Here is a 26,403-nt window from a genome sequence, read left to right as displayed (position 1 = left end):
GGGATGGAGTCAGAGGAGCAGATTTGCAGGAAAATTACAGAAAGGTGCAAGAACTTACCAGAGAAATACTGTCAGCCTTCAATTATTCTAAAGTAAATTGGGATAATAAAAGTATAAAGGGTAAAGAGCGGGAAGAATTTATGAAATGTGTACACGAGAACTTTGTTGATCAGAGTGTTTCCAGCCTAATGAGAGAAGAAGAATGCAGAGATGGTTTTGATGAACAAAGTATGATATAGTTGGGGACCTTGTGGGGAGCAGTGATCATCTTATCAGGTTCAGACTAATGATGCAAAATGACACAAAGTAATTAAATAAATACTTAACAGGAAGAGGGCCAAGTTCAGTGAGGTGAAAGGTGATTTGGTCCATGTGAATTAGAATCAATCCTTTTGATTGGTATACCAGTAATAAAATAAGAAAGAAATAAAGGAAGACTTGCATTTATATTACATTTCTCACATCCTCAGAATTTACAACCAATACGTTTTGGAATTGTAACCATTGTTGTAATGTTGGAAACAGAAACCTTCAAAGGAGAAATACTGTAGTTTGAGCACAAAATAGACACTTTGCCACCAGGGTTAAGGGAAGCACATGCAAAGCTAAAACTCCCTGGTTCACTAAAATATAAAGTTTAAAATGAAAGAGAAAAAGGAGGCTTATGACAAATGTAAGTTTGACAGTACAGGAGAAAAATGAAATAAACTTTAAAAGAACTGAAGAGGTCCAAAATAAGCATTACAAGGTCAAGCTAGAGTATGAGAATACATTAGCATCTATCATAGGAGCAAACCCAAAACTCTTTAAAAACAAGAGTATGAGAATTGATTCATAGCTAATATTAAAGGGAACCCAAAAGTAATTGAAAAACATATAGGCCAGGATTTTCCATTCGTTGGGTGGGCTCGATGGAAGCAGTCATGGAGCCAACTGCCGCTCGTGATCGGCTCCACACCGTGATTTCACACGGGCAGACCAATTAAGGCCCGCCCTGCATGAATCGCAAGCAGTAGCGCTGAGTGCTACCTGTGCGGGCAGGGGGAGGAGGGAGAACCGGGCCTAGCGCACAGTTTGCGCATGCACGCGAAAGAACGCTTCAATTTCCCTGAGGCACGGAGCTTTTTGAAAAATTTAATAAAGGGCATAAAAATTCAATGAAACATGTCCCCTCATGTGACTGTGTCACATGAGATGGGACGTGTTTGTAAGTTCAAATGAAACTTTTATTTAATTTGTAATAGTTTCATGAAACCTCATCCAGCTCATGGATGAGGTTTCCTGAAAGACGTAAAGGCCGCTTGGCCTTTTTGCCTGCCTGCCAGCTGTACGATTGGATGGGCAGTGTAAAATTTAAGTTAATTACCTGTTTAATGGCCTTAATAGGCCTTTCAATTATCGGCAGGCGCGCGGCCAAACCCTGTGCGCACCGCTGAACGAAATATTGCACAACTTCGTGATGACATCGGGATGCACGCCCGGCATCATTGTGTGCTATTTTATGTTCCGGCATTATGTTCTGGCCTGCAAGCCGAATGTAAAATTCTGCCCATAAGTACTGAAAGGCTGGATTAGTGAACAAAAAGGAAAGCTTTTGCAGAGGGCACGGCTGAGGACCTAAATGAGTGCTTTGCACCTGTCTTCATTGGAGAAGAGGATGCTGTCAATGTCACAATTAATTGGAGGTAGTAGCAATATTAGATAGGAAAAAGATTGATGAGGAGGATGGAACTGCTGTAAGGTTGTTTGGTGTCTCACTAAGAGTATTGGAGGCTTGTGTGGTTGAACATAAATCATTTACTGGTAACCCATATCTGTATACATATCTCCAATGTACAGCCCTATCTTGGTGCTATCATCATGTGAACTTCTCTCAGACTCTCTCTACACCATCCTGCCCTTTGTCTATTTTCATGTGATCCTCTACATCATGTTGTGTTCTCCAGTCCGACATTAACCCTTGCTATGCTGGATACCATTATACCACACCTTTCCCTGAGTCAACCCAATATATTTACAGTACAATCTTTCTTTATGTGCTACTCCTTCTCCTCCCCATCAAGTCTCTGACTTAATAAATTCACACAGCCTGGGGGCTTTTATAACTCATCCAAATCTTGTTCTCTTCCCATTCAGAGCAGTGGTGGTCTCAGTTGCCTTGGGCTGATTTTATTGGTTGAAAGTTGAAATTGTTTCATTGGTGTTTCAAATACCCGGGGTTTTCTTTTTCCTTGGGCTCCGCCATGTTCTTCCTTGAAGCTGACGTTTCAAAAATGAAACCTTAATTTCCACTTGCTTTCACAATTTTAGCCAAATATTTGTTTACTCTCTTATTTTCTACTTCCTTTTCAAGCTTTTCATTCAGTTTAGCCACTAATTTGGTGAGTTCAGCTGTCTTTGATTCAGAGTTATCTGCAGAACCCTTATTCAAGTTTAACAACTTGACCTGGGCATTCAGTTCCTTTCAGAGTCTTGCTTCCATGGTCACTGGCTGCTCCTTAGACTTGTTCAATTCATTTGCTAAATCCTCAATTTGTTCCTTAGAATTTTCCTCATCTGCTTTTAAAGTCTGGATATGCTCTTCCATTCTGCATATCCCATCTTTAACATTCTTCAGATTGGATTGAAGTTCAAGAATTTCATTGCTCTTTTCACAAAAAACTTCCAACATTTCATCATCTTTGGTTGTTAATTCTGCATCCAACCAACTGTTCTGAGCATTCATAATGATATTTAATAGATACTTCCAATAATTAAAGTTCAGCAAACTCATCTTCCAGACCAGAAAGCTGATTCTCTGCACATAAGTTTTACTTAGCAAAGGCTAATTCTTCTGTGCTAACCTTCAAGCTCACATTCTATAATTTTACTTCTGCTAATTGTTTCTGAGACTCTTCTCGCTCCTTTCTGAGATTTTCTACTTTCTCTTGCAACTGTTCAACTTTTTCTTGACATTCCAGGTTCTTGATTTTCATTTCAACAGTGTCATTTTTCAACAACTCAATGGTTCTCAGTAAATTTGAGGCTTTTTCTTCTAGTTCATTGATCTTCAGTGTCGAATTTACATTTTTCAATCTTATTTCTGTCTTTTTCAAAGTCATTTGCGGAATCTGGGCATCAATGGCTAGGCCAGCATTTATCACCCATCCCTAATTGCCCTTGCGAAGGTGGTGGTGAGCTGCCTTCTTGAACTGCTGCATTCCCTTTGGTGTAGTACACCCACAGTGCTGTTAGGGAGGGAGTTCCATGATTTTGACTCAGCAACAATGAAGGAACGGCGATATATTTCCAAGTCAGGATGGTGAGTAACTTGGAGGGGAACTTCCAGGTGGTGGTGTTCCCATGTGTCTGCTGCCTTTGTCCTTCTAGATGGGAGCAGTCGTGGGTTTGGAAGGTGCTGCCTAAGGAGCCTTGGTGAGCTTCTGCAGTGCATCTTCTAGATGGTATACACTGATGCAACTGTGCGTCAGTGGTGGAGTGAATGTTTGTGGAAGGAGTATCAATCAAGCAGGCTGCTTGGTCCTGGATGGTGTCAAGCTTCTTGAGTGTTGTTGATACTGTACTCATCCAAGCAAGTGGAGAGTATTCCATCACACTCCAGACCTGTGCCTTGTAGATGGTGGACAGGATTTGGGGAGTCAGAAGGTAAGTTACTCACCACAGGATTCTTAGTCTCTCACCTGCACTTGTAACCACAGTATTTATATGGCTAGTCCAGTTCATTTTCTGGTCAATAGTAACCGCCAGGATGTTCATAGTGGGGGATTCAGCAATAGTAATGCCATTAGATATCATGGGGCGATGGTTAGATTCTCTCTTGTTGGAGATGCTCATTGCCTGGCACGTGTGTTAGTTGCCAGTTGTCAGCCCAAGCCTGGATATTGTCCAGGTCTTGCTGCACTTGGACATGGACTGCTTCAGTATCTGAGGAGTCATGAATGGTGCTGAACGTTGTGCAATCATCAGCGCACATCCCCCACTTCTGACCTTACGATGGAAGGAAGGTCATTGATGAAGCAGCTGAAGATGGTTGGACCTAGGACAATATCTTGAGGAATCCTGCAGTGATGTCCTGGAGCTGAGATGATTGACCTTCAACAACCACAACCATTTTCCTTTGTACTAGGTATGACTCCAACCAGCAGAGAGATTCCTCCCTAATTCCCATTGACTCCAGTTTTGTTAGGGCTCCTTGATGCCGCACTTGGTAAAATGCTGCCTTGATGTCTGTTTGCAGCAGAGCTTCGTCCTTGTCCTCAATTTTGGTTTCACTGTTGGTCAGGTCAGTCTCCAGTGAAGACTTAATTTGTTTCAGTTCTGTAATTGTGCTACCCATGGCTTCAGTATCTGCTTGCAGCTTGGAAAACTCTACAGCTTTTCCTTTTAATGCCTCCTCTTTTCTATTCAGCTGGTTCTTCAGCTCTACAGTCTCTTTCTTGTACTTCTTGGCTTCCTCCAGGAATACTTAATATTGCTGAGTCTTCCCTACCAATTAGTTCTTCAGTCTGTTTAGAGTGATATTGAATTCATTTTGTTTCTCTTCATAATTTTCCAGAGGAACAAACTTTGACCTGAGGGATACTTGCAGCATGTGGAAGTCCTTCAACAGGTTTTCCTTTCCCTTGCGAAGCTCAATTACTTTGTTTTGACTTTTCTTGTAATTCAACAAGTCTCTTCAGCTTTGTTCTGCTCTTCTTCAATTCTGCTGTTCAAGGTAGTCTTTCTTTGTCAACAGTCATGTTGCTGAAGGGTTATGTACTCGTTTTGCATTTGATCTTGAAAGATGGATAGCTGTTCTTTCAACTGTTTATTTTCTTGTTGCCCTCTTGCCAACTCCTTCAAACTCAGTTTTGATACAAACATTTTCTTGTGGAATAGCTTCATTTTCTTTTTGCAGGTTTTGTTATTTTTGGGTTACACCAGATACCTTTCCTTCATTCACAGCCACCTGCTCCTTCGCACTGCCACCTGCTGTTGCAGTTTGGACAATGTGTCAGCATTTTTAAAAAAGTTTACCTTTAAGCCTTTTGGCTGCTTCTCACCTTCTTTCCTCTGTCCTAAACTCTTCACCTCATGTGCTTCATTGTGCTGATATGGTTTGCCACCATCATGTGATTTGCTTGAGTATTGTCTTCCTCTCCCTGGAATCCCATTGCCCTTTTCTAATTGGGGCATGGAATACCTTTTTTTAGGTCTGCTTTCTCCAAATCTTGGAGTTTAAAATGCTTGTCAAAGGCTTTCAATATCTTATCAAATATGGTTGAAGGATTCTTATGTTTTACGATTACATTGTTGGCAAATTCACCAAATAAGTACAAGGGTGCATTAACTTGCACTTCCTCTGATTTCTTACCTAATCCTGATGTAAGCCTGTAATCCAAAAAAATTCTTCTGCATGACACCCAATTTTGGTTCTGATTTGGTCCTTGCATAAGCTCATATTGATCTGGTAGTTTTAATTTACAGTCCATGGCTGTTTTTAAGAAATAGGGAGTACAGCTTTAATTGTTTTTTCTTTCAAAATGGCACCATGGCAACCATTCTCTTCTCTCATCTTCCTGCCCTTGTCGGGTTTTGGTGGGCTCCCATGGCAATCGTGGAGTCATTTGAAAAACTTAGCCATTCTGCAGGAAATCTTCAAACAAATCAATTGGGCCAGCTACTTAATTGTTTAAGCCTGTGAATCAAATGGAAGATGATTTTCAGCTCAGGCTACTATTTTAAAAACTTTTTTTTTCAATCATTCGAGCTCAGCTGCCATGTGGTATGGCACTGACTTTGAACTCAGCTGCAGTATTCCTCTAGCTGTGCTGCTTAACCAATCATTATGTTCTGCCTGGTTAGTGCCCAGATTATCTTTAAAAGGTAAGGTCAGCTTTTTGTTGAATTTCGCTCACCCATTTTGTGAGCTGGCTAGGTCCTTTAACTCTGCATTTGATCAGGCTTGGCAATGGTATTTTCCCTGAATTTTGATCAACCTTTTCGCATTCGATCAGTTTTGGCTTTTCATGTGCACAGTGGATTCTTCTTCTGCCCTTCAGCCATTTGTTTCTTTTTTGAATTTTGCTCAGCCTTTTGTGATCTGGCTAGGTCCTTTGATTCTGCATTCAATCAGGTCTGGAAATGGTCTTCCACATCTGCAGTGGAACTTCTTTTAGGTGATCTCTAGCTGTGTCTTCAGATTAGGCGTACTTCGCTCAGGTCAGCTTCAGTTTTATTTAGTTTTCGTGTCTTGAGATTCTGGATTCTTTCTTCAGCTTCTCTGAGGCTATGGTTTCGTGCCTTGGGATTTTGGGATCCTTCCCCTGCTGGCATGTTGTAAGGTTGTTTGGTCCCCCAAAAACAGGTCTTAAGGATTGTGTTGAGCATGTGGTTGAACATAAACTGTTTATAGGTAACACATAACCATATGCATATCCTCAAAGTACAGCCCTATCGAGGTGCGGTCATCATGCCGCTTTCTCTCAGACCTCCCTTCACCATTCTAACCTCTGTATACTGTCATTTGACTCTGTACATCATACTGTGGGTGGTATTTTTCTCCAGTCCCACAATAATCTTTCTTATGCCAAACTCCCTTATTAACTAATTGGCTGGCATTGCTGAAAGTAGCAAGGTTGTCAGGCCCGATGGAATCCTTTCGAGTTTGCTGAGGGAAGTAAGGGTCAAAATTATGGAGGATATGGCCACAATTTTTTAATCCTCCTTAGTATGAGGGTGGTGCAAGAGAACAGAAGAATTGTTACTGTTACACTCCTGTACAATAAAAGGGGAGAGGGATAAACATGGCAACCAGAGGCCATTCAAATTAACAGTGAGGAAATATTTTGAGACCAGTGACATTGCACTGAGATTTTATTAGTATGTATTTGATATATTGCTGTGTTGTGTTTCCATCATCATGTTACACACTCTCATTACTGTTACCACAGATAGTAATTTCATTATAAATCATCTGATCACAAAAACTATTAATCATGTAAATTTTGTGATATTTAAACAAAGCAGAGATTCCTCACCTTCAAGAACAGTTGGCCGGATTTGGATAATCAGATCTCTACTCAGTATCCTCAGTGGTGACTCCAGATTTTGTTGTAGTGTTTCCACATTCCGCAGATCATTTACCTTGAAAATATAATCAGGGGACAGTGAAATCTGTTGGAGTTCATTTTCGTCTGCGTCTCCTGATCCAATACTGAAAGGTGCTACACCAGCCGCTTTCAGGGCTAATGCTGCCTGACTAACATCATCGGATGACTTGCTGGCAGTGAGAAGGATCAAGAACTGGGGTACACCTTCCTCTGCTCTGCCACCAGCAGACTGAGTAAAGATGGTATCTTTGACATAGTCCAAAGCTGCACCAGTGTTGGCTCGACTCCCTCCTATTTGCCCGAGATTAGTTATCATATTCTTCACCTCCTGCGTTGTGGTGTAGCTGTTTAAGTAAAAGTTGACTCTGGGGTTATCACTGTACTGCACCACACCAACTCGGACTTTGTCACGTCCAATGTCCAGATTATCGACCACTTTAGAAATGAATCTTTGAACTGAAGGAAAAGCAGCTCTGACTTTGTCTGATCCATCAACAAGAAACACAACATCCCTCTTAACACCATCTGTAAGAAATGGAAAGCAAAATTGTTTGTTATTCAAGCTTTGTCTTGAAAAATAAAGCCATCATCATAAGCCCTCATCAAGTATAACCTGATGGTGGACTGAAAAGATCTTTATTCTTTTAAACAGAAACATCGGACAGATTGGGAACTTTCTTATTATTTTGCGTCCTGGGCAGCACACCGAAGTTAATTCAGGTCGTAAAAATAAAAACAAAAAAACTGCGGATGCTGGAAATCCAAAACAAAAACAGAATTACCTGGAAAAACTCAGCAGGTCTGGCAGCATCGGCGGAGAAGAAAAGAGTTGACGTTTCGAGTCCTCATGACCCTTCGACAGAAGTTCTGTCGACGGGTCATGAGGACTTGAAACCTCAACTCTTTTCTTCTCCGCCGATGCTGCCAGACCTGCTGAGTTTTTCCAGGTAATTCTGTTTTTGTTAATTCAGGTCGTTACTGGAACACAGTTCTATTAACTGTATTTTCAAAAGTTATTCTGATAGACTCTGGTGAAAGGGACAAAATTTTAATTTCTGTCAGAGGAGGATCAGAGATTGGAGAGCTGGAGAATTGGCCTCAGAGAGGGCATGTCAGCTTGCCGGCATGTTCCTGCCTCTGGATCACTTTAAAAGTGCATGGTTGGGGGTGGGAATGCGGGTAGTGGATGAAGGCTACCCAGCCACAGATGGTGCACAGAAAATTAAAGCACTTGGAAGGCCTTTTAAGGAAATTGAACGAGTTGGGCTTCTCACTACAGACAAGAAACAGCCAGAGAATGAAAGAAAGTCTCCTGGCAGCAGAACAGAATTGGGGTTGGGGGTGGGAAAGAAGGTGGTGGGGCAGTGTTCAGTCCAACAAGGAACACCCAAACCCACACCTACCAAGGCCACAGGTCACAGCTGAGGCCACTGGCCATGCAGGGCCATCATGATAGCCTACTGGTTGCGGTCATTTCAAATGTAAAACTTTTTATCATGCCTTCAGAGGACACATACATTGTGAGGCCCCCTCTCTTTCTCTTACATGTTTCTGCAGCTCCCATCTTGGACACGGCATCCACCAGTCTGTCATTGCTGAAGGACCTTCTATTGGCCTTTGAGCCTCAGGGGCGCACCCATCTTCATTGGATGCTGAACATGCTCCCTGGTCATTAACTGGTCATCTCTACAAACAAACTTTTAATTCTCCCAATGTCAGGATCCCAACCCCAGAATAAAAATCCATCTCAATGGGTGAGACCCCCATGATGTGTTGTCTGGTGGCAGGTTAAAGAACATAACCAAGATAGTACAGAACTTATTGAGTGGGAAACAAGTCAGTCAGAAATCGTACATCCGCTCTGGTTCAAAACAAGTACAAAGATTGGGTGGGGGTGCGAGGGGCAATGGCAATGGTGGCGATGTTGGAAACTTAACATTCCAGGCTACAGGGTGTTCAAGAAAGACAGGGAGGAATAACAAGGAGAGAGTGATGGTGATCTGGATCAAATAAAGGATTAAAGCACTGGAAAGGGGGTGGGGGGGCAGTTGAGGAGACTGAGAGAGAATTGTTTTGTGTTAGAATTAAGAAGCAATTGAGGAACCATTATGCTATTGGCCATCAAATAGTGGGGAGGAGACAAAGGAGCAAATTACAGAAAGTTGCAAGAAATACTGTCCACCTTCAACTATTCTAAAATAGATTGGGATAATAAAAGTGTAAAGGACAAAGGGGAGGAAGAATTTGTGAATTGTGTACATTAGAACTTTGTGGACCAGAGTGTTTCCAGCCCAACGAGGAAGGAAGGATGCAAAGATGGTTTTGATGAACAAAGTATGATTTAGTCAGGGGCCATTTGGGGAATAGCGAACATTCTATCAGGTTCAGACTAATTATGAAAAATGACACAAAATAATCAAGGGTAGAAATACTTAACAGGAAGATGGCCAAGTTCAGTGAAATGTAAGGTGATCTGGTCCATGTGAATTGGAATCAATATTTGTTAGATATACCAGTAATAAAATGAGAAAGAAATAAAGAAAGACTTGCATTTATATTGCACCTTTCAAATCCTCAGAATGCCCAAATTGATTTATATTCAATACTTTTTGGAATTGTAATCACTGTTGCAATTGGAAACGGGAAACATTCAAAGAAGAGATAGTATAGTTTGAGGATAGAATTTTGCCACCAGGGAGCAGAGAAGTACATGCAAAGCTAAAGCTCCCTGTTTCACTAAAGAAATAAAGATTAAAAGGATAGAGAAAAAAGAGGCTTTTGAGAAATGCAAGTTTGATAGTACAGGAGAAAAATTGAATAAACATTGAAGTAAGATACAGAAGAGATCCAAAAAGTATTACAAGGGCAAGCGAGAGTACGGGAATACATTAACAGTTAACATAGGAGCAAACCCAAAACACTTTAAAAATAGGAGTATGAGAGTAGATTCATAGTTAATATTAAAGGGAACCCAAAGGTCTTTTAAAAGCATTAATAGCAAAGGGAACAAAAAGGAGAGTTTGTGCAGAAGGCATGGCTAGGGACCAAAATGAGTGCTTTGGACGCATCTTCACTGGAGAAGAGGTTGCTGCCAATGTAGTGGGACTGAGAAGTAGCATGACAGGAGGAGCAATTTTAAACAGAAGGAAAACCAGGCCCGAGACCAGAGCGGGACTGGGAGGCAGTGCAAGAGAGCGGCGGCCTTGGTTAGATTTAAAAAGAGCAGGAACTGAGAGTCAGAGCAGAGATTTAAAAAGAGCGGGAGCTGGTCTCGGAGCTGAACACGGACAGAGCATGAGTTCCAGAGATACTCGGGGCTGAACATGGCACAAGGACAGAGCGAAAGTTCCAGGGAAACTCGTGTCTGAAAGCGGCGCGAGGATAGAGCGTGAGTTCCAGGGAGACTTGGGGCTGAAAGCAGCGCGAGGACAGAGTGGGAGTTCCAGGGAACTCGCGGCTGAAAGCGGCATGAGGACAGAACGGGAGTTCCAGGGAGACCTGGGCTGAAAGCAGCGCAAGTACAGAGTGAGAGTTCCAGAGAGACTCAGTACTGACTGGAGAGGAGAGGCCAACGAGAGCGGTATATAAGGCGCAAAAAATAAAGCCAGTGAGAACAGTATTAAAGGGCGCGAAAAACAGAGGCTGACACTGGAGAGGAGAGGCGCACCCTCAGGAGCTTCAGGCAGTGGAATTTGAACTGGCACCGTGATTCAAAAAGCGATGTGATGCAGGGGAGGCAGCTGATTGGTAAGTAGGGTCAGGTGAGTACTTCTACTTCTATTTTTTCTACCAGTTAAACTGCTGCAGTCCATTAGCTTAAACAAAGTAAGACGAGGACGTTGGACTATAGTGGGAGTGTTTGGAGTGGAAAAAGGCCCCTAGCATAATTAGTATTCTTTAAACTGAGTAACTAGCGAACTTAATCTAAAGGGAAGTCATGGCAGCAGAACTCGCACCTGTGATATTCTCCTCCTGTGCGATGTGGGAAGTCATGGACACTTTGCAGTGTCCTTGGCGACATGTGTGCAGGAAGTGTGTCTAGCTGTAGCTACTGTCTAACCGCATTTCGGAGCAGGAGCTGTGGTTGGATTCACTGTGGAGCATCCACGATGCCAAGATTATCGTGGACAGCATGTTCAGTGAGGTGGTCACACCGCAGGTAAAGACTGAACAGGCAGAAAGAGGATGGGTGACCACCAGGCAGAGTAGATGAAGGCAGGTAGTACAGGAGTCCCCTGTGGCTGCCCTGCTTTCGAACAAGTATATCGTTTTGGATACTGTTGGGGGAAACGACTTCTCAGGGGAAAGCAGCAGCAGCCAAGTCCATGGCACCATGGGTGGCTCTGCTACACAAGGGGAGAGGAAGAAGAGTGACACGGCTATAGTGATAGGAGATTCAATAGTAAGGGGAACAGACAGGTATTTCTGTGCTGTAAAAGAGGCTTCAGGGTGATATGTTGCCTCCCTGATGCCAGGGTCAAGGATGTCTCGGAGAGGCTGCAGCCCATTCTGAAGGGGGAGAGTGAACAGCCAAGGGGTTGTGGTAAATATTGGTACCAACAACATAGGTTAAAAAAGGGATGAGGTCCTACAAGCTGAATATAGGGAGTTAGGGTGTAAATTAAAAAGTAGGAACTCAAAGGTAGTAATCTCAGTATTACTAGCAGTGCCACGTGCTAGCAAGAGTAGAAATAACAGGATATTTTGAATGAATACGTGGTTGAAGAAATGGTGTAGGGGGGAGGGATTCAGATTCCTGAGGCATTGGGGAAAGTGGGACCAATACAAACAGGACGGGTTGCATCTGGGCAGGACTGGGTCCAATGTCCTCAGGGGGGTGTTTGCTAGTGCAGTTGGGGCGGGTTTAAACTAGAATGGCAGGGGGATGGGAACCTGAGCAGGAAGATAGGGAAGGGGGGAAACAAGGATAGAAACAAAAGACAGAAAAGTAAGAAGCAAAAGTGGAAGGCAGAAAAAACAAGGGCGCATAACAAATGGGGTCATCGTGCAAAATAAAGCCAAGATGACTAACAAGGTTAAAAAGACAAGTCTAAAGGCATTGTAGCTTAATGTGCGGAGCATTTGCAATAAATTAGATGAATTAACAGTGCAAATACATATAAATGGTTTTGATATAGTTTCAATTACGGAGACATGGCTGCAGGGTGACCAAGGATGGGAACTGAACATCCAGGGGTATTCAATATTTAGGAAAGACAGACAAATAGGGAAAGGTGGGCTAGCATTGTTAGTAAAGGAGGAAATCAATGCAATAGTGAGAAAGAATATTGGATTGGAAAATCATGATATGGCATCTGTTTGGGTGGAGATATGAAACAGAAAGTGGCAGGAAATGTTGGTGCGTGTTGGCTATAGGCCCACAAAGAGTCATGGAGATGTAAGGGAAGGCATTAAGCAAGAAATTAGAGATGCATGCAATAAGGGTACAACTGTAATCATGGGTGACTTTAATTTACATATAGATTGGACAAACCAAACTAACAATAATACTATGGAGGAGGATTTCCTGGAGTATGTACATGATGGTTTATTAGACCAATATGTTGAGGAACCAACTAGAGAGCAGGCTATCCTAGACTGGATAAGTGCAATGAGAAAGGATTAATTAACAATTTGTTGTGGGAATCCCTTGGGGAAGAGTGACCATAAAATGAAAGAATTGTTCATTTGGAGAGTGAAGAAGCTGAGTCTGAAACTAGGGTCCTGAATCTAAATATGGTTTCTTCAGAATGCTACTCATTCTTGATGTTCAGAAGTGGGATTATGGTCCAGAGGTGGTGGGGTAGAATGAATTGTCAGGCTACAAAGGTGTTATTGATGGAACATATTCAAGAAAGTAGGAAAGGACAAACAATAGAGTGCAGCAGTATTGACCAAAGATACTATTACAGCATTAGAATGGGTCAATGTATTTGAGGGTTCAAAGGCAATGTGAAATTCATTTGTCCTGACATTTGAGCACAGGGGCCACAGTTCAGAATGTTCCCATGCCCATTAAAAATGGGATAGTTAAGATGTAAAATTCATCTATTCACTTTATTTCCATGATTGTAGTGTGATACGAGCATCCTCCATCTCCAGCAACTCTTGAGGAGTTATGGTACAAATTTAAACATAAAACTTCAAAGGTAATAATTTCCAGCTTGCTACCTGAGCCATGCACCAATTGCCATAGGGTCAAGTGGATTGGAGAATTAGACATGTGACTCATTGTATGATGTGAGAAGAAGGGGTTTCAATTTACAGGGCACAGGCATCAGTAGTCAGGAAAGAGGGAGCTGTTCTCTTTGGATGGGCTCCACTTAAACCCAGCCAGGACCAGTGCCCTGGTAAATGGCAAATTGTGTAACAAAGGCAGTGAATAGGGCTTTAAACTAAGAATTGTAGGGGAGAAGGTTCTGGTGAAGGGAGATTTAGAAATCTAAAGAGAAATATTAAGACGATGGAACCGTGTAGTGATTTGGGTAAAGATTGGTGGAGTGAGACAAGAAGCGATAGACAGCTTAATGGTAATGGTGCATCAGAAAATAAGGTCCATGCGAAGAATAGTTGTTAGAAAAAAAATAAAGGCTCTTCGTCTAAATGTGTGAAGCAGCCCCAAAATGATAGATGAACTAGTGGCACAAATAGAGATAAATGATTTAGCTCTAATTGCCATTACAGAGGCATGGGGGTGGTGGAGTGCTTAGTCGGCACCTAACCAACTATAAAACCGACTGTCCCACAGCGATAATACACTTGGGGCAGCCTTCACAAGGTGAGAGTGGGACTTCCATTACTTCCGTCCGTGAAGAACAGGAAGTCCCAACCTATGCCAATTGGCACATGGCTTGGGTAACAAGAATTCCCAAGAAGGAGGAAAATGGATATCATACTTCAAGGTAAGTTCATGAATTTTGGTTAGGGAGGAATCGAGGACCCTATTGGGGTGTTTGGGTGGAGGTGGGGGTTAGGTTTTAAAGGCCAGGGAAAGGCACTGCTTCATTGCTTTTTCTATCTGAGAAATCTTGAGGAGTTATGGTCCAAATTTAAATGCAAAACTTCAAAGGTAATAATTTCCAGCTTGTTACCTGAGCCATACACTAATTGCCATAGGGTCAAGTAGATTAGAGAATGGGGTTACCATCTCAGGGGATGCCCCTTTTGGGGCACAGGGGATGCCTCCAAAGGAAGTACCCCCTCCTTTCCAGCCCGCTTTTTAGCTCAAGCTGTTAACGTTGTGGGCTAGTCACCTTCCTTTCACCTTCCCTTACAAACATATTATGGCTGCAAAGGCAGAATGAGGTCCTTAAGTAGCCTTCAATTGGCAGCTTAATGGCCTCACTGACCTTACTGCTCACAGGTGGACAGAAGCTGGTTGACTGGCCACCTGCTTTATCTTAAATACAGCTTCAAGTACGCTGGTGGGGAGTGGCCATAAAATTCCCCCCATGGTTACAAGGTGACCAAGGTTGGGAAATAAATATTCCAGGATACACAACATTTCATGAAAGGCAGGCAAACTGCCAAAGGAGGGAAGGTAGTCCTGATAGTAAAGGATGATATAAAGATATTAGTGAGAAAGGATCTTGCTCAGAAAATCAGGAAGTAGAATCATTATGGGTGGATATTAAGAATCACAAGAGTCAGAAAACACTGGTGGGAGTAGTTTATAGATCCCGAACAGCAGTTATACTGCAGTTGGAGCAAAAATTAAACAAGAAATGAATGAATGTTGTTAGAAAGGCAATGTAATAATTGTGGGGACTTTAATCTTCATATAGGCTGGATCAATCAAATTGGCAAAAGTGGTCTGGAAGATGAATTTGTAGAATGCATTAACAACAGTTTCTTAGAGTAATACATTGTGGAACCAACTAGGGATAAATTTATTTTAGTTCTAGTATTGTGCAATGAGGCAGGGTTCATTAGTAATGTCAGCAAAAGGTCCGCTGGGAAATAGTGATCATTATACACTGAATTTCATATTAAGTTTGGAAGTGATATGCTGTATCACAAATGTTAAGCTTAAACAAAGCCAATTACATTGGTATGAGGAGAGAGCTGTCTAAGGTTGATTGGGGAAATAAAGTAAAAGGTTATGCTGGCACATAAACAGTGGGAAACATTTGAAGAAACAATTCAAAACGTTCAACAAAAATGCATTGTATTGAGAAAAAACTCAGCAAGAAAAATCCATCAGTGGCTTACTAAGGAGGTTAAGTATAGGATTATATTAACAGAAGAAGCTTATAATGTTGCCAAGAATAATAGTAAGTTTTACCAAAAAGTTCATAAAAAGGGCAAAAATAGAATGTGTGCAAACTAGCCAGGAATATATGAGAATGCAGCACACCCCACCATTCACCTATCAACAATCTGTATCAACTACGACTCATACATCACATTCATAGCTTCATCCAAGCCTCAGACACTTAGTACTGCTACAGGCTTCAAAGACTTATCACAGTTAGCATACACTTGCAGCTATTCAAGCATGACAGCCAGATCACCAAAACATATTGCACCACACTTACTGGCACATTTCCCTCCCCCTTTCAGTATAAGGTGGCACACAACTGGAGGTAGTAGAGTTCTACCAGCAGGGGACAGATTTGGCTGCATGCCCTTACACCCATGGAGCATAAGGTCCTCGCCATCATTGGAGCAGCCACGCCTGATGCTGTGACCAGGGCCGGAGCTGAAACCTTCAAAGATGACAGTATGCTCATACCCAATCCTCCTCTTCACACCCCACTTTCTCTCATCCATCAATATTTTCTGATTTATAAGCTGCAGGTAAAGAGAACATGTATCTTTTGCATTCCCCATGTCTCCACCACAACCCAACCTCAATCTTTTATCAGATACCCAGGCAAGCTGACCAGGCAGTGGTGGAGGAGAAAGAGGTGAAAGTGAAGGAAGACAACATAAAAGAAGAAATGCCATCCATCACTTTAACAGGAACCAGCTCAGAGCAAGTAGTTTAAAAGATAGCTTAGAGACAGGATCTGCACATGGTCAGCCACTAGGCATCAGCAGTCTGCAGCCAGGGAAGGGGGTCACAGATAACAAAGGCTCACCAGAGGATGAGGTCACACAAGTACTTCCCAATCTCACCCCACCCTGACACACCTTTCTCTCCTAGTGCAACCTTCACCTTGCTCTCCACCCCCTCAATGATCATCCGTAGCAGACCATGGCCAAGACTCTGATGTCCCGAAGCAGACCCTCAATGGTGACCTTCCAACTTCTGTCAGCTGCTTGGTGGCAGAGCCATGTCCGTGAGAATCCACCCAGTTAGCGATGAATGTTCCTCCAGGGTCCCGTAACTGTTGGGCTCCAGCATCTTCTGCTCCTTGGATGTCCACGATGTGAGCAAGTCCCTGACGGTAAGTCCCGACTTCTGCATGTCACACTTGTCAAAACATATTCTACAAAGGCGTAATTTCCCGCCAACGTAGGTGGTAAATTTAAGGTGGGGGGATGACTCTGATGAGCTGGGCTTATAATTAGATGCAGATGTATTAAAAAGACAATCCTGACATGCAGCAGCAGGAAATGTAGCCCACCATATTGTCCACTCTCACCGCCCGTGACACCTGACGCCAGCAGGCACAGAAAATTTCACCTTAGCTTTCAATTGTAGATTTATTTACTGAATTTAAACTCCACCAGCTGCCATGATGAGATTTGAACCTATGCCCCCAGATAATTCACCTTAACACCTAGATTACTAGCCTAGTGATATTTCCACTACGCCACCATCTCTCCCTGACCTGAGTGCTACCAGCTGGACATTAAAGGAGTGAAATTTTTTCCAGTTGTCAGAATTGACTTGAGGCACTGCAAACTGGCTTGTGTGCACTAAGTGCACTTTGCACCACAGGGAAGCCTGTAATCCTTGTAAAGTTGTGTGCCTACTTTGCCTGCTTTTTTCTGGCAAGACAGAGAGAAATGCATTCAACTCTCTTGGAAAACAGAGCCTCAGAGACCTCTCTTATGTGATAGTGGATAGCAAACTGAGAGCAAATATATACAAGTTTATGATCACAGTCACCTTCACAGCTACTGGCTTTGGGGTCCTCACCCTGCTCTGAGGCTACAGTTATGACTGTAGCAGATGGCAGGTTTCAGTGAGACCTCCTGAAGGAAGTGAAGACTTGCTGATGTTGAGATAGAAAAATTGCTCCATGAATACTCTGGGTGGACATGATCTTCTACTAAGACCCCTTCTTCCCCTCCTCCTCTCTTCCAACAGCTTGTCATGCTCTGTGTTGGATCTCCTCATTCTCCCTTTCATACTCTAATATAGTGGGTTGCAAACCAGTTCACCCATTCATTGGACAGATGGTTTGTGCAGAATTCTTGAAGTTATCATATCCTATAAACTTTAGCAACTTTAAGTAGCACTGGTCACCAACATTTCTACAATCAGCAGAAATCAGTCCATAGCTAACCTAAAAGTGGCTGATGATCCCTTTAAATAGCACTGTTTGGAAGTTCCTTCTGCTGCTGAATGAGTAAGATGAAGTTAGGGTTAGCTGAGATACTGAGCTCCAAAATTGCAGCTCTGGTGCCAAATCAGCTCTACACACTGATCAGTCTACCTACTCTGCATACTTCCAGCAGGCACTCTCTGTGCACTGCTAATGCCATTACCAAAATGGTGTCCTGTGCATCCAGCAGGTGTGCAACTTGCAACAGACACCATTTTGGAGGCAAAAAGAGACTCGCAGCACCACTAACAGGACACCATGGCTGAATAAAGACATAAGAAAAACTAAGGTTAAGGAGAAAGGCCTACAATAATTACATGGGCAATGGGCAGAGCATGACAAGTGAGAATACAAAAAGATTAGGAGAGAAGTCAAGAAGCAATTAGGAAGGCAAAGAAAAAAACTATGTAATTTAAATTATCAAGGAACATAAAACAAAATGGTAAATTATTTTACAGTCAAATACATAAAAAAGGAATGTCAGCATGGTATAGGGCCAGTAAGGGATGGACAGGATAAAAAAATGTAAATATTTTGCTTCATTAATTCTCACAGAAATGGACCAGCATTGGAACCTGAGATTAGAAATGATAAAGCTTAATTTAAAACATTAAGCAAACTCAAAAAAGGTCAAACTCTGATCCAGACAAGTTGCACCAAAAAAGAATCCAGAGGAGGATAGAAGAAACACTATTCTTACATAGTTAAGAATTCACTAGAAAGAGGTGTAGTTCCAGGGAATCAGTAGATAGCTAACATTATACCTTTAATCAAAAAGAGAGAATGAACATGTCCAAAAAATTTTTAGACCAGTAGCTTTACATTGGTGGTGGCAAAAGTAATGGAATCTTAGTAAAGGAGAAAACAGAGAAACAGCTAGATCCTAAAAATAATAACGAATAGTCAGCATGGATTGCAAAATGGGAAAGTTTTGTTTAGCTAACCCAATTGACTTCTTTGTAGCAGAGAAAACAGGCAAGGGCAACAGTAAATGTAATATATCTAGATTTCCAAAAGACCTCTGATAAAGCACCATATCATTATTCAATAAATAAAACTAGAGCATGTGGTGCCAGGGAATCAGTAACAGAATGATTAAATAGCTGACTGATATACAGGAAGCAGAGAGTATTTACAGATGGAAGGTTGAAAGTGGGTTCTCACAATCCTTACATTAAGGATTTTAACTTTGAAATCAATACATTTCTAAATTTATGGATGAAACCAGATTATCAGGGTGATTATTGCAGTTCTCCTCAGTATTAACTTAGTACAAGTCATTAATAAACTTCCAGAATGGTCATACATTGGCAAATGAATTTCAACATAGGGCAAAACCCAACTGAACGTAAAATGACGTGCGATGACATCGGGCAAGCATCCCAAAGTCATTGTGCACTCGCGCGATATTTCAGTTGGCAGGCGCGCGCCGGAGTTGGCAGCACAGCCACCAACAATTAAAAGGCCTATTCAGGCCATTAAAAAGTTAATTGAAAGAAATCTTTTGCTGCCTGTCCAACCTTATGGTTGGTGGGCAGGCGAAAAGGCCAAGCGGCCTTTGCACTTTTTTAGAAACTTCATCCACAGGCAATGGATGTAGAATAAGCAAAACTAGAATAAGACCATAAGACCATAAAACATAGGAACAGAAATTAGGCCATTCAGCCCATCGATTCTGCTCTGCCATTCAATCATGGCTGATACCCCATTCTCCTGCTTTCTCCCCGTAACCGTTGATCCCCTTACCAATCAAGAACCTATCTATTTCGGTCTTAAATACATTCAATGACCTGGCCTCCACAGCCTTCTGTGACAATGCATTCCATTGATTCACCACTCTCTGTTCTAAAAGGTCTTCCCTTTACTCTGAGGCTGTGCCCTCGGGTCCTAGTCTCTCCTACTAATAAAACTATCTTCCCCATGTCCACTCTATCCAGGCCTTTCAGTATTCTGTAAGTTTCAATCAGATCCCCCCTCATCCTTCTAAACTCCATCGAGTATAGACCCAGAGTCCTCAAATGTTCCTCATATGTTAAGCCTTTCATTCCTGGGATCATTCTCGTGAACCTCCTCTGGACCCTCTCCAGGCCCAGAACATCCTTCCTGAGATACGGGGCCCAAAATTGCTCACAATATTCTAAATGTAGTCTGACCAGAGCCTTATAAAGCCGCAGCAGCACATCCCTGCTTTTATATTCTAGTCCTCTCGAAATAAATGCCAACATTGCATTTGCCTTCCTAACTACCAACTCAACCTGCAAGTTAACCTTAAGAGAAGCCTGGACTAGGACTCCCAAGTCCCTTTGCACTCCAGATTTCTGAATTCTCTCCCCATTTAGAAAATAGTCTGTGCCTCTATTCTTCCTACCAAAGTGTATGACTTCACACTTCCCCACATTGTATTCCATCTGCCACTTCTTTGCCTGTTATCCTAACCTGTCCAAATCCTTCTGCAGCCTCCCCGCCTCCTCAATACTACCTGTCTCTCCATCTATCTTTGTATCATCTGCAAACTTAGCCAGGATGCCTTCAGTTCCTTCATCTAGATCATTAATGCATAAAGTGAAAAGTTGTGGTCCCAACGCTGACCCCTGCGGAACTCCACAAGTCACCGGCCACCATCCTGAGAAGGACCCTCTTATCCCCACTCTCTGCTTCCTGCCAGACAGCCAATCTTCTATCCATGCTAGTACCTTGCCTCTAACACCATGGGCTCTTATCTTACTGAGCAGTCTCCTGTGCGGCACCTTCTCAAAGGTCTTCTGGAAGTCCAAGTAGATAACATCCATTGGCTCTCCTTTGTCTAACCTACTCGTTACCTCCTCAAAGAATTCTAACAGATTTGTCAGGCATGACCTCCCCTTGATGAAACCATGCTGAATTTGCCCTATTTTACCATGCACTTCCAAGTATTCTGTAATCTCATCCTTAATAATGGACTCTAAAATCTTACCAACAACCGAGGTCAGGCTAATCGGCCTGTAATTTCCCGTCTTTTGCTTCACTCCCTTCTTAAACAGGGGGGTTACATTAGCGATTTTCCAGTCTTCTGGGACCCTCCCTGACTCCAGTGATTCCTGAAAGATCACCACTAACACTTCCACTATCTCTTCAGCTATCTCCTTCAGAACTTTGGGATGTAATCCATCTGGTCCAGGTGATTTATCTGCCTTCAGACCTTTCAGTTTTCCTAGCACCTTCTCCTTGGTAATGGCCATCATACTCACCTCTGCCCCCCCAACTCTCTTGAACTTTGGGGATGTTACTCGTGTCTTCCACCGTGAAGACTGATGCAAAGTACCTATTCAGTTCCTCTGCCATTTCCTTGTTCCCCACTACTACTTCTCCAGCGTCATTCTCCCAATGTCCACTTTTGCCTCTCTCTTACCCTTTATAAATCTAAAAACTCTTGCAATCTTCTTTTATATTACTGGCTAATTTACCCTCATATTTAAGCTTCTCCCTCCTTATTTCTTTTTTAGTTGTCCTCTGTTGGTCTTTGTAGGTTCCCAATCCACTGGTTTCTCACTGCTCTTTGCCGCATTGTGTGCTTTCTCTTTAGCTTTTATGCTGTCCCTGACTTCCCTTGTCAGCCATGGTTGCCTCATCCTCCCTTTAGTATGCTTCTTCTTCCTAGGGATGAATTTTTGCTGTGTCTCCCAAATTACTCCCAGAAACTCCTGCCATTGCTGTTCCACTGTCTTTCCTGCTAGGCTCATTTCCCAGTCCATTCTGGCCAGCTCCTCCCTCATGCCTCTGTAGTTGCCTTTATTCAACTGTAATACCGTCCCATCTGATTCCAGCATTTTCCTCTCAAATTGCAGGGTAAATCCTATCATATTATGGTTACTTCCTCCGAAGGGTTCCTTCACCTTAAGCTCCCTTATCAAATCTGCCTCATTACACATCACTAAATCTAGAATTGCCTGTTCCCTCGTGGGGTCCATTACAAGCTGCTCCAAAAAGCCATCTCGTAGACATTCCACAAATTCCTTTTCTTGGGATCCACTACCAACTGGATTTTCCCAGTCTACCTGCATATTGAAATCCCACATGGTCACTGTAACCTTGCCTTTCTTACACACCTTTTCTATCTCCTGGTGTATCTTGTGCCCCACATCCTGACTACTGTTCCGAGGCCTGTACAAAGCTCTCATTATGGTTTTTTTTACCTTTGCGGTTCCTTAACGCTACCCACACAGATTCTACATCATCTGACCCTATGTTGTTTCTTGCTATCGATTTAATTTAATTTCTTACTAACAAAGCAACCCCATCCTCTCTGCCAACCTGCCTATCTTTTTGACAGGATGTATATCCTTGGATATTTAGCTCCCAGTCCTGATCCCCTTGCAGCCATGTCTCCGTGAGGCCCACCACATCATACCTGCCAATTTCAATCTGCGTCACAAGCCCATTTACCTTATTTCGTATACTGTGTGCATTCAGATACAATAAGCAAATAAAAATACAATTTTTAAATGTCACTAGTAACTAGACAGAGTCACCTGAGGGGGTATGTTTTGTAACATTTATAAAATCTTCATTATTCTTTTTGAAATCTGTTCATCTCACTGAGGCAGCTTTGTGCCTCAGGGAGATTTGCAAGCGCACACTCACACTCATGTGCACAGTTCTCCTCGATCATGGGTGGCGATCAGCTTCCGGCCCCCACCTGACAAGGGTGAAATTCTGTCCATAGATACAGTGAGGTTTTACATTTTGTTAAGAAAGTAAAGAGATTACATGTTACTTGGAAAATATGAATCTGAATGGGCTAGGGGAGCAAAATAGTGACCTGGGGATACAGATAAACACATCATTAAAAGTAGAATAACAAGTTAATAATATCATAAAAATCTAGCAGAAGGGTCTGTTTCCAGAGGGACAGAATTTAAAACAGATAAGTTATGCTCAACTTGCGGTGAAATTTATTTATTTTTTGTCTGCACTGTTTTTGTAAGTTAGCAAATGTGGGGTGACCTTTGGTTAACTAGAGATTGTAACTACTAAGCGACAGGATGTACCCATCCTGAATACATTGAAATTTTTCATTGGGTGGAACTCAGTTGGGAGATCATTTCAAGGATCAGTTAATCAGGAGTAGATGGAGACAAGTTGGCTCCATGCAACTGAAGTGCTGCCATTAACTCTGTTCTGCTGAGGGAGCTGGGGCTCAGTGAAGCACCAGGATCCATTGATAGTTCTGTGCTGCTAAGAATTGGAGCTCAGGGAAGCCAAGAAGCAGTTGTTGGCAGCAACGCAGCTGAGAAGCTAGGACCATGCCTATGTTTAGATGCTGGAGTGTAGCCTGACCAACACAATGCAGTCTCAGCAGGAGGTCAGCTCAGCTGGAAAAGAAGACCAAGATGGCTGAATCTGGGAGCAGATTTGAGAGAAACCTGGAATAGTGTGTGTTTGGGTTAAGATTGTATCAGTGGAACTCAGGTAAAGTAGAGCTGCTGTTGGCTAGAAACCAGGCTAACTCTTTGAAGGTGCTCGTTCTGAAGAAGATAGAGCTTTAAAGAATTTTTGTGACTTATTGTTGTCTGGTGGGTTGCTGAGGAAATTTGTGGAATCTGTTTTGTTTGAGCCTGCTATTTAACGTGCAGTTTGTGGTGTACTCAAACACAGTTTGCCAATTAATTCATATTTGCCTTGTTAATTCTGGATGTTAGTTTATAAGATAGATAGCATTGGCTGTTTGCTTTGCTAATTCATGTATAGTAAAAATTATTCCATTTGTTTAAAATCATTGAATCTTGTGGCTTTATTCTCTCAATAAACATCTGGGACTTCAAATTTTTTCTACTTTCATAAAAAGAAAGTTTACTGATTCCTAACTAGGTGGTAACAAATTTGGAGGTCTCGCCCAGGACCTTAACAAAACTTGGGGGCCTGGTCTGGGATTGTAACGTTGCATTGAACCTCAGTGAGACCATACTTGGAGTACTGTGTATAGTACTGCTTGACATATCATAAAATTATATGGAGGCACCAGAAAGGGTTAAGAAAAGATTTACAAGGATGATACCAGAACTGCAAGGTTATAATATCAGAAAAGGATGAACAGGCCAGGTCTCTTTTCTCTTGAAAGGTTTTGGTAAAAAGTTTCTACTTCTGAAGCCAACAATCTAAGGTTGTTACCAAGAAGTCAAATAGGGAATTCAGAAGAAACTATTTTTAGCCACAGAATGGTGAGAATATTGAACTTATTACTGTAGGATGTAGTTAAGACATTTCGTACAGATGGATTTAAGGGGCAGCTAGATAAGTAGGTGATGGCAAAGAGAATTGAGGGTTAGGTTGATAGAGTTAGCCATGGAAGGATGGGAGGAGGCTTGAGTGGAGCATAAAAGTCAGCATAGACTGATTTGGCTAAATAGCCAATTTCTGTGCTGTGTATATAATGCATGCATATGTCATATCTGAATATCACTCTAACCCATTTATAATGAAGCATTATGACTTTATGGATTGCAATTTTCTTTATTTTGTGTGTGATTTAAAAAAATAAAATCAGATTCTCACCTTCAGGACCTGTCTGGATTCGGATAATCCGATCTCTACTCAATGTCCTCAGTGGTGACTCCAGATTTTGTTGCAGTATTTCCACATTCCGCAGATCATTTACCTTGAAAATATAATCAGGGGATAGTGAAATCTGTTGGAGTTCATTTTCATCTGCGTCTCCTGATCCAATACTAAAAGGTGCTACACCAGCCGCTTTCAGTACTAAAGCTGCCCGACTAACATCATCGGATGACTTGCTGGCAGTGAGAAGGATTAAGAACTGGGGTACACCTTCCTCTGCTCTGCCACCAGCAGATTGAGTAAAGATGGTATTTTTGACATAGTCCAAAGCTGCACCAGTGTTGGCTCGACTCCCTCCTATTTGCCCGAGACTATTTATCATATTCTTCACCTCCTGCGTTGTGGTGTAGCTGTTTAAGTAGAAGTTGACTCTGGGGTTATCACTGTACTGCACCACACCAACTCGGACTTTGTCACGTCCAATGTCCAGATTATCGACCACTTTAGAAATGAATCTTTGAATTGAAGGGAAAGCAGCTCTGACTTTGTCTGATCCATCAACAAGGAACACAACATCCCTCTTAACACCATCTGGAAGAAATGGGAAATAGATTCCTGACAGTCAGTGGTCATGTGTAAAAATAAATGTACTACATTAAAGTCATGCATGTTTTAAAGGAGCTGATTTTATTTTTTTATGGCTGACCAGTACTAAAATGAAATCTTTCAATATATCATGAAAGCCTTCGGTATTGTGCGCCTGATGTTGAGGACCTGGATAAATCAAATAGAGACTTAACTCTGGCTTTAATCTCACTAACAGGGTGGAATTCTCCCAAAATGAAACTAGCTGCAGTGGCGGGTGGTTCCTTTAACACCCTCCAATATCAAACTCTAATCATGCACGCAAACTTTCTTCAGGGGTTTCATGCAACCATTTGCAGGGGACACATATCAACACTCATTCTCTCACCAAGACGTTCACATCACCACCATCCCATCTATCATGTTGCTCACACTCCCTCCTGGGGGGCTCACCACACACAGAGAACACGCATCTCACCCAACATCTGCTCCATCCCTTCTCATCTCATGCCTTTCTTTCTTTGTCATACAGGCCAAGATGGTGTACAATAGGCATGAGAAAGCACAGACCCGGGGAGAGATGTCCGATATCCTCGCCCTCAGTGAATTTGAGGACGCTGCCGCCAAGCTGGCTGCGGTCAACAGGGATCGCTCCTGTGGGGAAGGGGAGATCAGTCTCTCCAGCCAACCTAGTACAGAGCACAGCTCATCAAATCCTGACATTCACAGTGAGTCACGTGCAGTCTTATCTCTCTTTTTTATTTTCTAGGCACAATCACGTCAAGGCCCCCAGTCCATTCCAGCACCACCAGTGTGAGTCCCCTGACCTCAACTGAGGACGAAGCTCCAGGAGAACCATCACAGCACTCACACCACCCTCCACCAACTCAGAGACACACACGTCGGTGGGGCACAGATGTAGATTAGCCTCGGATTCACTTCCTGGGAAACACCTCACTGTCACATCCCTGCAGCAGTCAGAGGCAGGGACAGACCAGGTTTCCAGCACTCGGAGGGATGCCGGAGACCAGCCGCCTGGTTGGTCTAAGTCAGATAATGAGCCTCTGGAAGCAGCTGCCAAATCTATGCCGAAGATGCAATGGCAGATGACAAAACATCAGGCAGAGAGTCAGCAGTCACTGAGCAGACTAGAGCAAATGATGGAGGAGTCCGTCCAGGTTCCGTCTGATGTCATGACTGACATGCAAGTGCCTTGCGGTCACCATGGGAAGGCTAGCAACCACCATGGAGACCTTGATCCACCAGGTCTTGCCGGATTTGTGCTCGGCCCTGCAGTCCATGACCACACACACTGTTGGGCACCATCAGGATGTAGATGACATGGTGACAAGGCATCTTGACCTCCCTCCAGGTGTACCATCTCCTGCAGAAGTCATGGCAGCACACTTGGGCACACATTGGGAGGATGAGCGTCATCTGGACACCCAGGGGCCTCCTCTCAGGACACTACAAGGGTGTGCAGCCGCTCACAGCCTCCTCTACCTGTGACACCATCAACTCCAGCTTCCCAGGCCGCCGAGGGCACTTCTGCTCCTGAGCAGGTGATGCTTATCAGGCCGGGGCCCTCCAGGCCACAGGCCACCAGAGGATGGCCATCAAGGTCATCACAGATATTAGGACATAACAGACAGCAGGCTGCCTCCACCTCTGCTGCGAACCTCGGGGTTGCATCC

At 42.8% G+C, this 26,403-nt stretch overlaps 1 protein-coding gene across 7 annotated transcripts in view; it reads right to left on the bottom strand.

Annotated features, from left to right (window-relative positions):
• The window catches only part of LOC121285026 (collagen alpha-3(VI) chain-like), a 244,697-nt gene that overhangs the window by 154,325 nt on the left and 63,969 nt on the right, over positions 1 to 26,403 (bottom strand). For all 7 annotated transcript variants that reach the window (XM_041201120.1, XM_041201123.1, XM_041201122.1 and 4 more), the window contains 2 exons: positions 24,122 to 24,715; positions 7,020 to 7,616 (listed from right to left, as the gene is read on the bottom strand). In XM_041201120.1, the coding sequence (XP_041057054.1) occupies positions 7,020 to 7,616; positions 24,122 to 24,715 (1,191 nt within the window). The remainder of the gene's footprint in view (positions 1 to 7,019; positions 7,617 to 24,121; positions 24,716 to 26,403) is intronic.

Source organism: Carcharodon carcharias, chromosome 12 (assembly GCF_017639515.1).
Source record: "Carcharodon carcharias isolate sCarCar2 chromosome 12, sCarCar2.pri, whole genome shotgun sequence".
NCBI classification, from domain to species: Eukaryota; Metazoa; Chordata; class Chondrichthyes; order Lamniformes; family Lamnidae; genus Carcharodon; species Carcharodon carcharias.
This window is presented reverse-complemented; position numbering and strand designations above follow the sequence as displayed.